We start from the raw sequence: 10,771 nt of genomic DNA, 5'->3' as shown, positions 1-10,771 counted from the left end.
CTTGCGGGCTCTGAATCAAATCCTTACAGTAAGTACATACTTAGAGACTACTACGTAGAGGCTAGTGCTGGACTAGCATGCTTGAATGGAACGTGGGGCTGGGCTCTAGGAGGCCCCTCTGCTGTGTACATATCCGTTTCTTCCTCGAGTTCTAATCGCTTCTCAAGACTTTGTGGTACTGTATGGGACCTTCGTAGGTATGCAGCCCCGCTGAGGGATACGTATGTATGCACTGGCGTACTATATGAGTTCATCTAATGGGTAGGAAATTTATGGATGTGTTTCAAGTGAAATCGACTCGCGATTCAAGTCATGATATTGAATCGAGTACAAGCAAGTGTGTGACCTGGCCAGAGGCTCAGACATCGTGAAGTGAATAGAAGCCATGGTAATATCGTATTGATTCGTTTCGTGTCCCAGTCGCTCACTTATTTCCTCTCCTTGCTAGCTTGTTCGCATGCAGTTCTCGTATGGATCGTTAGCTTCCAAATTCTCCGCGACAATAAATAGCCGCTCTCCAAGCGTCACTCCGAGCCGAGGTGGTTCTCTTTTTAGACCTCGTATTGCAGTCTGTGTCCACAAAGCTTATGTCCAGCAGGAGTGTGCTCCCTATCACAGTGCATGCATCGATGGCATGGCGTCTGAAGGATTGATCTTGCACTGCCAATCATATTTCTCGATGAAAAAACTGCGATAATATAGTATAATCAAGCAATGGTTGGTATGAATGCAGATATGCAATTCCAACTCGGTGGAGTCTTATGTAAGACCTAACCAACGACAAATAAATGAATTTGTCTCCCTGTGGTATGTTTGCTAGTGGCACTGTCAGTCTATCAGAATTGGCCTTGAAGCCTGTGACCAGGTGTATGCGCGTGAGAAATAAGTAGTCGAAGTTAAGCTTTCTTCATACTAAACTCTTCTGAAACGCGTAGAGAGATGAATCTGAATGTGTGACCTTACCTGCGATGGTCCACAGTCGAGGTAGATTTGATTGTGAAACATATCGAATTCCCTGTCCTGTTGCATCCTTGCCCCGCGATTCACGCTTGGATATGGCAATACCTTACATCTGCATGTCTCAGTATCATAGGCATCATATATTTCAGTCTCATTCAGTTGGGTTATCTTCGGCCCTAAGTTTAGGTTAAGCCTTAGGCATGTCCCCCGGGGACAGACTTTGTGATCTTATCGATAAGAAGGTTTATTGATGACTAACAAAAATCGCCTCCATTCGCATTCTGCGAAGAATTTATAGAGGCTAGTCACTCTCCCAAGCGGCAGAAGGATGTAAACGGTTGCCAAACAGGCATGCTCACGCAGATAATTCGACGAACCATGGCTACAGAAGTCAAGCGAGTACCCATTCCCCGACGGGGTGTAGATTATCGTGGCAAGGTTGTTCTTGCGCCTATGGTTCGCTCAGGAGAGCTTCCATCAAGACTTTTGGCTCTCAAGTATGGCGCAGATCTTGTCTGGGGTGAGATGCACAGCAAAAATATGTCAAGATATCATTTTCTAACTTTAGCCGACAGGTCCTGAGACTGTGGATTACTCTATGATTGGAACTTCTCGTCGATTTGATGAAGACTCGAAAACGATAGAGTGGTATCGTCTCTCATCCCATGGCCAGAAGGACCCTCCTCCGGATGCCAAGGAGAGCATTATCTACAGAATGCTGCCAGAGGCTGAAAAAGACAAGCTTATCTTCCAAATCGGCACATCAGATCCCGACCGTGCAGTAGCAGCCGCTAGGCTGGTGGCCGCAGATGTCGCCGGCATCGATGTCAACGCTGGTTGCCCAAAGCCCTTCAGCACTAGCGGAGGAATGGGTGCCGCCCTTCTCAAGACTCCAGATAAACTCTGCGCTATTCTTGAGGCTCTTGTTAAGAACATTACCCCTGAATTTGAGATTGGAATAAGCGTTAAGATCAGACTCCTCGACACTGCAGCGGAAACAGAGGCGCTCGTTCGCCGTCTTTGTGCGACAGGCATTACAGGACTAACCATCCATTGCCGGACGACACCTATGAGACCCAGAGAACGGGCTATTAGAGGGCAGCTTCGTATGATTGCAGAAGTCTGCCATGAGTATGGCGTTGCCTGCTTGATGAACGGCGACGTTGAGAATAGGGACCAAGGTCTCCAGCTCGCCAAAGAGTTCGGTGCGGACGGTGCGATGATTGCAGTCGCGGCTGAGAAGAACCCAAGCTGCTTCAGGAGTGTAGCTGATGGCGGACTGGCACCTTGGGAAGAAGTTGTCGATCATTATGTGAAGACTGCGATTGATGTTGACAACCGGTTCGGCAACACCAAGTTCCTGCTCTCAAACATGGTCCCTGGAAAGTCAAAATCTTACCAGCCAATGAACCAGTCCAAGAATTATAAGAGCATCTGCGAGGCGCTATCCCTTGAAAAACACCTCGAGTCCGCTCGTATTATAGATAGTAAGCGAGGACTGGATCAGCCCCTGCAGGGGAAAGCTGCAGAGAAGGCCGCAAAGAAGGCTGCAAAGAAGGCCAACGCACAGACTAATACACAGCCGGTGAAGTCAAAAGAAGGAAATGATCAGAAGCGCAAGCGGAGAATGTCTGATAACAGACCTGTGAAGCAGGTGAAGACATCTGAACCCGCACCAGTTGTAACGGCTGTTTAGGAAAAGGGTCGGTTGGACGGTACAAAGGCGAGGGAATGATTAAGGGGTGTACGGTTGAGTTAGAAGCCTTGGATTCGCATTACATGGAGTTAAGGACACAGGCTCAAAGGACAAGAGCTTGGGAACAGAGCATATAGAAAGCTGCCGCATCATTAGGTCATGAATGAATTATAGAGAAAGGACGGCAAGGAATGTTTTCTTTTTCATTAACAAAAAAGGAAAGGAAACCCAGCCTATTCAAAATACATACAGATATTGGTAGCTGGCGCTAAGCAGGACCGGCCATTGATACAAATGAACAGTTTTTGGGAACTCTATTTAATAGTACATTTCATTTCATCTCGCTTTTTGAAATCCTTTATTTGCCCTTCTGGACCCAGCCTTCAACAGCCTCTCGTGCGTCTGTCACTTTTTCGTCGACATAACGGACACCAACCTGGCTATGCGCCTTGGCAAAGCTGACGCTGTTGACGATACTCTCACGCAGGCGGACGTGAGACTCGGCAATAACAGGGAACCTCTGCTCGTACTTCCAGGTGAGGTCGGAGATGTTGCGCATGGTGACAGGGAGAACGGTCCAGCCAGCGCCGATACCCAGGGCGAGGGGGAGCGAAGCGCGAAGGATAATGCTGCGATTGCGAGTAATGATACTGCCGGCCATAGCAGCGACCAGGACGTAAATGGCTCCGGGCATAAGTTGCTCGCCGCTTTCACGGGAGGGAGCCAGTGAAGCGATGGTACTGGTGAAGGATTGCTCGAGATTGAAGGCTGAATCCATGGTCTCGTTGACCTTGTTCTCAGCAGCTACTGCGTACTTGTACAAGGCCAGGCGACCTTTACCGATATGGACGGCCAGCCGCTCAGTAGGAGTAGGCGAGTGATGCCTCTCCTCATCGTCGACCGGCTCAACGGGTGTCTCAGCAACGGGTGGTGGTGTTACAGGTGCGGGATTTGCTGTCGGGATATCGTAATCATCGTAGATGGGTTTCCGCTATAGTGCTGTTAGGAAAATTATTGAAGTCCATTGATGCTCCATGACAAACCTTGAAGTCACTGGGACCTTCGGCGAAAACAGTAGCCGGAGCCAGTGCCATGCCGCCGAGGGCCATGGTCGCCAGCGGTGCCAGGGAGCGCTATACAGATCAATTAGCATGAAGGAGCTTATCTAGAGCTCAGATGTATTACTGACCCGCGAGAACACCACTCGTGAAGCCATTGTGCGCTCAATTGACGAGTGGGTGAGAAAGACGTCACGCGAATTCAAGATGGACGTCGGATGCTCGTGAGCACAATCATCACTGTCGGAAAATCTAGGACGGAGGCTCTATTGGACCACTCAGAGTCCAGCTTGGGGGCGTTGATGGGATGACTAAGATTTTCAATCCCAGTAGTGCAAGAAGGCACAACTCAACCTACCTTCCTTAGGCTGCTAGTTATGGGCGGAAATGCCCTGCTAAAACAAGGAAGGCGACAAGGGACGGATCCGAAGCCGGAAAGCCCGACAAGGCAGGAAAGTCGCTTCTGAAAGTCTTCCTCCGATATCTTCAATTCTTGATCTAAAGTAAAGAATATTAAGCATACCTACCTACCTACCTTATCCCACCCGTGTTTTCACTCCAATTTCTGCTACTCTTCCCCGCCATTGGGAGAGAATACGGGATTATCACTTCGATTGCTGTTGGATCAATTCATGGGTTCGATCTTATCTGCATATTGATAATGCTGAGTTCGAGGGGCAACCGCCTCTGGATCTGTAATAGATGTGTTCGACACACGACCAAACCTCCACAACGGCGATGGAACTCTATTGCCTCCGCAGTAGCCCAGGTTATCTCCCCAAGCACACCAGTCGATCATACCGCGAGCTCGAATCACGATGATACTGTTTTACGCAACTTATTCGACGCCCCCACGGGCAGAACTTTCCCCAAGTTCAGCTTGAAGAAGAGCCAAGGTCTCTTCAAGAACCGATACCTCACCAGCCCTGGTGGCTTCCAGCAGTTCGCTCAGAAGAACCTCGAACGAGCAAAAAATATCGTTAATAAAGTCCTAAGTGCATCCTCCGTACATGAGTACCGTGCGGTGGTCCGCGACCTTGATCGGCTTAGCGATCTATTGTGCCGTGTACTGGACCTCGCAGATTTCGTTCGTATGACGCATCCAGATAGCCGGTTCCAGGAAGCGGCTGCCAACGCATGGGGTATGGTATATCAGTACATGAACCAGCTTAATACCATGACTGGCCTCAGTGATCAGTTAAGTCAGGCGCTATCTATCCCCGAAGTTACAAAGGTGTGGTCGGAAGAAGAGAGAACTGTGGCTTTACAGCTCAAGTTGGACTTCATGAAATCTGCTGTAAATTTGCCAAAAGCTTCACGAGACAGATTCGTGGATTTGTCCTCGCGTATCAGCGAAATAGGATCGGCTTTTGCACAGGGAATGCAGCCAGCAAGAAAACAAATTACCCTTCCGGCTTATAAGTTCTATGGCCTTTACCCAGGCATCGCAGCCACGCTCAAAGTACGACAGAACATCACGCTACCCACTCTGAGCTCAGATGCAATAGGAGCACTTCAAAGTGTGCATGACGAGGAGACTCGCAAAGAAATTTACCTGGCCCAACGAACCGCGTCTCGGGAGACTGTTATGTACCTCGAGGCAATGTTAAAGCTGAGAGGTGAGCTCGCAGAGCTTGCAGGTTTCGAAAGTTATGGTCACATGGCCCTGAAGGACCGCATGATGGCCAAGACTCCTGCGTCTGTAATGGAGTTTCTCCTTGCTCTAAGAGATAACAACACACCGGTAGTCCAGGCCGAACTGCAAGAACTGGTTTTGAAGAAGCGAGACAGACTCAACCTTCCAGACGTCCCACTCCAAGCCTGGGACAAAGATTTTTATATGGAGAAAATCAGAGTTGACCTGAGGTCTAGACAGCGACAAGAAGATCAGCTCAACGCTTTTTTTTCTGTTGGGACTGTCATACAAGGCCTATCGAGACTCTTTGATCGGCTTTATGGTATCCGTCTTGTGTTGCGGGAGACTCTTCCTGGTGAGACATGGCACCCTGAAGTGAAACGACTTGATGTTGTCACTGATAAGGGGGAACTAATTGCTGTTCTCTATTGCGATTTGTTTCATCGCCCACAAAAGTCCGGCAATCCCGCTCATTTTACAGTCAGATGTTCCCGGGAGATTCTCCCCGAGGAAATAGCAGAGGTCGCTGCTGATCATGACAGCAGTGGGCCAAGTTTCGAGTCACCCGAGATGGCAGCCAACGATGGCATGGAGACTTCCTCCGCGGACGGTGTACTGAAGCAACTGCCTACTATTGCACTTGTCTGTGATTTTCAGCCAAGTGAGAACTCTAAGGAGCCCTCTTTGCTATCCTATCAATCTGTCGAGACCCTGTTCCACGAAATGGGCCATGCTATTCACTCTGTTCTTGCACGAACTAGCTTCCAGAATGTCTCTGGGACTCGTTGTGCGACCGACTTTGCTGAGCTGCCATCGACACTTATGGAGCACTTCGCTGCTGATCCTACTGTCCTATCTCTCTTTGCACGTCACTGGAAGTCGGACCGACCTTTACCTTACGAACTCGTTGCTGAAAGAATCCGGTTGACTAAACGATTCGAAGGCTTGGAAACAGAGAACCAGATCATTCTTGCAATGGTAGACCAGGCCTACCATGCCTCAACTATGCGGGATGCAGAGTTTGACTCAACCGCTGTTTTCCATGATATCAAGGCTCGCTTTGCCCATGGTCCTCGAGATCCGCCAAATACTTGCTGGCAGGGATTCTTTGGCCACCTGCATAGTTACGGAAGTACCTACTATAGTTATCTCTTTGACCGTGTACTCGCCGAGCGTGTTTGGCGTGTTGTGTTCAAGGCTGGTGAGAATGGAGGTGCCATCAATCGCGAAAACGGAGAGCGGTTGAAGGAGAACCTGCTAAAATGGGGAGGCGGCAGGGACCCTTGGACTTGTCTCGCCGACACGCTTCAGGATGAGAGACTCGCACCTGGTGACGAGAAATCCATGGCCTTGGTTGGGAGCTGGGGAATAAAGGATGACCACCACCCATAGGAACATAGAAATCATATACGAATCATCAAAAGTAATCAAGTAGATCAAAGCATGCAGATGCAAAGAGGCCGTCACACGCAGTAGAAGACAAGTAGAGCCAAGAATCCGTGCCAGAATGGCAATGGCAATAGGTAGTCATGGTTCTTGATTTATTATTCTCAAAGATGACCTTCAATCGCTAATTCAAAATGACGTGTCGCTCTTTCGCCCAAAAGTTCCTAGTACGCCAGCCTGTGACACCCATAACTGGGTGGGTATCCAATGCAGAATAAAGACAAAAACAAAAAAAAAAAAAAACAGAAACAACAATTGCATGCCAAACGTTCCAAAGCGCTACGCCATGTCTATCGAGACGCCCCTTGTAAAAGAGTATATATGACAAGTAAATAGGTTTAATGAGTGTGGCGGTAGGGATGTGCTCCATGATGAGGAAGAAGGCGGTCGTCGTAGAGAGGTCATAAGTCATATGCCACCAAATATCGTACAGCTAAGGTAGGTATTCTTGGATAAGAGAGATATGTGTGATCGGGGAAGTTAGTTTCTGGAGCCCCTCGATGGTGCAACGTGCTCCGTGAAGAGGACGTAACTGGTTATATCACCCGATGAACCTGCTGTGAAGACTTCTGAGTGCCCCGACCCATAGTGAGTTGTGACAGGGAAAGCGTTCGTGCCGCCTTGGTTTGCGCCAGATCTTCCTTGTCCAGATCTTCACCGAACGCTCCGAAGCTATGTCCCTCTTCGCGAGGGGTTTCAAAAGTGTCAGAGTATTCGCTCTCGTCTCCATGGCCGGTTCCAATACCCGAGTCCTCGGGGTCGATATGTCGACTTTGCGATCTTGTCATGATCGTCAAGGATGTGAGATTATCGTCGTCATCGTCGTGGTCAAACGCAGATCTGTCACCGAAGGATTTGGCTGTCGGGGGCGGATCGAATCCGCTATTCGTGTTTACCGAATGGGACAAGATGCTCAGTTGGTGGCCAAGCGTCTTGACCTGAGTCTCTAGAGCTTCTCGTGCTGAGCGTTCGGTATGAATCAGGGCAAGGAGTGTTGTATAATGGTCCGTGGTAAAGATCTCGGGGGTGTTCTTAAGAAGGCTCGGGAGACTAGCTGCACCACGAATTGTTGCAGTCGAGGTGGGACGGTCTTTGTTGCCGTCACTCAGAATAGCCGAAGAATGCGGATCAAGCAACACGCTTCCCCTCTGGCCTGCTTTTGAATAATTCGGGTGGCCGCTGGAACGACCGAAGCTCTTTCTATGGTCCCATCTGCTTCGATCAGCCTGATGATCTGGAAAATCCGTGTTGGTTTGACCACCAATCGGGATTGGGGGCGCAGGTCGATCTGGTGGTCCCTGGTGTGGCTGCCAGCCTGGAGCAGCATCACACATTCGGTCGAGAGCCTGCTCCAACCGATAGACTCGAGATTCGAGATTGTTTATCCGGGTTTCTAGGTTTGCTGCATGTGTGATTTTCATGCCTCCCACCTGCTTCATGTCTGCAAAGGATCCAAAATTGAAAGGCTCTGCCTGTGTTTGTTTTGGAGCGTCTTCTACTTGCTGGGCCTGTTCGATTTCTTCTATGGCGATGCCTTCTCCTTCTGCGGGGTCTGAAGACACTGGGGACATGAAGGTTGGGCCGTAACTCTCCCTCCAATATTTAATCTCATCACTGCGTCGACGAGTATGGCCATAGCTTTCATCTGGTAGCCCCGATAAGCTCCGCGATCTTCGGCGTACACCAGGGAGGTCGCTGGTGATTGCACGGCCAATCTCGTGAGCGTTGTCGTCGCTCTGGTCTTGCCGACTCTCCCGGCCATGGCTACTAGCAGGTCGCGGTGAAAGGCCCGCCAAGTTGTACTCACGCAACCTGGTTGCACTTATCCGAGCGTGCGATAGACCAAAGTCAGCGCTCAGTGAGTTGCGCGCGCTCTCGATGGCGCGAACATCTTCTGGGCGAATAGAGTGGGATCTTAACGCCCGATCAAATTCAGTGATGGGCAGGGAAGCTGATCGCTTGGATTCTGCTCCTGGGAAAGGTCGAGTCCGTGACCTGGGAGCTGACCTGTCCCTGTGGCTTAAACTAGGCACCGAGTCTTGGCCATCTTCACCCGTTGATCGACGGTATGGCCCGGGGCGCATTGGCGTGGAGCCGGTTTCTGAATCGGTATTGTTGGAACTGTCGTTGCCGCTTGATTTCTTTTTTCGATTAAAAAGCTTCCCCAAAGCGCCTCGGAGAGTTGACTGCTTCCGTTGAGGGCGCTCCTTGTCCCTTGTGTCCGCGCTGACGAAGGAATGCCGCACATTGTTAGATGGTTCAGCCTTTTGCAAGCGACTTATTGTGCCGGGCTGTCGAGCATGCAACGAGGACCTCGGCTCTTCCCTGAAAGCGTGAGGTCCATTTCGACGATGCTCTGGGAACGTGGGAGATCTGAAATCGTTGCGCGATAGGTGGGGCTCAGTCTGGGATTGTTTGAATTCACCCTGGACAGGCGTAGCCATGTTGGTACCTGGGTTGCGAATTGGGAACTCGTCGTCCAAAGAAGTCGAAATAGGGACAGGCCCAGATATCCTGCCGCGGATATTGGACTGCTGTATATCAACAGGCTGAGCAGTGGGAGCAGTGTTGGCTGCTGATCTCCACGGCTTCTTCATGTTGGAAACGTGAAGGAGGACAGCAAGCTGCGGATCGAATAGAGAAGTAAAAATATGACAAAAGGGTCTTAAGCGAAGGTAACAGAATGGAATTTCCAAGTAAAAGCGGTCAGAGATAGACAGATGACATGCCCTGGCGCATATTCATGAAGGAGTGCTCTCGTAAAACAGGCTCACAATCCGTGCGCTCATCTATACAAGGGCAGCCTGGCCTATCATCCGGTTGATGAGCTTGGTTTCTTTGCGTCAAGGGCGCATCAAGACACGGCGTGAAACAGCCAAACGAGTGTGAGAAGAAAGGAGGGAGTTGGTTGACAGCTTATGGCATCGCGGGAAAAAGTCGCCCTTGCCGTCCGAAAAGGGCGAGCAGGAATCCAGAGACTGGAGAGGAGGAAGAACGGGAGGACGAGAGGGTTTGAAACAAATACATACAGCACAGTACACATGGGCTTGGAGCGGTCCGAGTGGGTGGGCGACTGGCACCTATTAATGTCGGCTCAGCAGGATAGACATAGACATGAGACGCACGCCATGCGAAACCGCGCTTGATGGTGCGGGACAGGGACCATTTGCGGGTTCTTGAAGCGCGACGAGACGTTCAATGCCACGCTGGATGGCAAGGAGGGACGAAAGGGGGGGCCTTGTAAGGCATGTCAAGCTGACAAGGGCCCTGACGGGGGAGGGGAATGAGATACAGACAGCACCTACAGTCCACTGGTTCAGTAGTGTCTGGTAGACACAGACCATTCATACATAGCTCGAGCGGTGAATTGGATCAGGGTGATGAATGGGCAAGCCGTCTGGATTCCCAATGCTCCCAAACGTTGCGTGGAGCCATAGCGGGGAGACTGTAGCTTTGCCATCCGTGTCGTGTATAGCCTGAGAGCCAGCAGAACCGATCTCAAAGAGCTCTTTGGTATTAGACTAGACAGGGGTCGTTCACCTGCACCTGTCGTTGCACCCTCTCCTGCAGACCCTTGTCGAGCAGACGGACGAAGCAGAATTGAGAACAACGGACATACATAGGACTCGGGTCGATGCACCGCACCGCACCGCACCGCACCGCTGAGAACTTCAGTTGAAGCCAAGTCCATGTCACGACAAGACAAGACAAGGGTGATGCCTCAAGATCGAAACGCACGAGCCCATCAAGATGACAAGACTGTCGTTGCCAAGGATGGGTGCTGAATTCCATCGACTGGGGAGGTAACACGACAATGGCCTCGATAGAGGCTTCAACGGTCTGGGATCTGGGTATCTTGCCTCGTGGCTCGAGGCCGGGTACAGGGCATTCCGGGGCATTGTTGAGACAGGGGCTCCCTGTATGTTTCTCTCGCGTAGCTAAGGTAAGTTGCGGAACGTGTCTGCATCCATACAT

The 10,771-nt window shown here is 50.5% G+C and overlaps 4 protein-coding genes across 4 annotated transcripts; 2 read left to right on the top strand and 2 right to left on the bottom strand.

The window, feature by feature from the left end:
* Positions 1-1,110: 1,110 nt before the first annotated feature.
* On the top strand, positions 1,111-3,002 carry FOIG_12222 (tRNA-dihydrouridine synthase 2). Its single transcript, XM_031213066.1, has 2 exons — positions 1,111-1,480; positions 1,536-3,002. The coding sequence occupies exons 1-2, from the start codon at positions 1,312-1,314 to the stop codon at positions 2,654-2,656; spliced, it is 1,290 nt and encodes a 429-aa protein (XP_031057362.1). The 5' UTR covers positions 1,111-1,311; the 3' UTR covers positions 2,657-3,002.
* Positions 3,003-3,014: 12 nt separating this feature from the next.
* FOIG_12221 (uncharacterized protein) lies at positions 3,015-3,765 on the bottom strand (the record flags this gene model as incomplete). The annotated part of the gene is made up of 2 exons (XM_031213065.1): positions 3,015-3,647; positions 3,700-3,765. The coding sequence occupies 2 exons, from the start codon at positions 3,763-3,765 to the stop codon at positions 3,015-3,017; spliced, it is 699 nt and encodes a 232-aa protein (XP_031057361.1).
* Positions 3,766-4,081: 316 nt separating this feature from the next.
* FOIG_12220 (uncharacterized protein) lies at positions 4,082-6,938 on the top strand. Its single transcript, XM_031213064.1, has one exon. The coding sequence runs from the start codon at positions 4,376-4,378 to the stop codon at positions 6,740-6,742; it is 2,367 nt and encodes a 788-aa protein (XP_031057360.1). The 5' UTR covers positions 4,082-4,375; the 3' UTR covers positions 6,743-6,938.
* FOIG_12219 (uncharacterized protein) lies at positions 6,823-9,996 on the bottom strand. The gene has a single exon (XM_031213063.1). The coding sequence runs from the start codon at positions 9,391-9,393 to the stop codon at positions 7,333-7,335; it is 2,061 nt and encodes a 686-aa protein (XP_031057359.1). The 5' UTR covers positions 9,394-9,996; the 3' UTR covers positions 6,823-7,332.
* Positions 9,997-10,771: the final 775 nt, after the last annotated feature.

The sequence above is a fragment of the Fusarium odoratissimum genome, assembly GCF_000260195.1.
Source record: "Fusarium odoratissimum NRRL 54006 unplaced genomic scaffold supercont1.25, whole genome shotgun sequence".
NCBI lineage: Eukaryota > Fungi > Ascomycota > Sordariomycetes > Hypocreales > Nectriaceae > Fusarium > Fusarium odoratissimum.
Note: the sequence above shows the minus strand (reverse complement) of the source record. Positions and strands in the feature narration are given on the sequence as shown.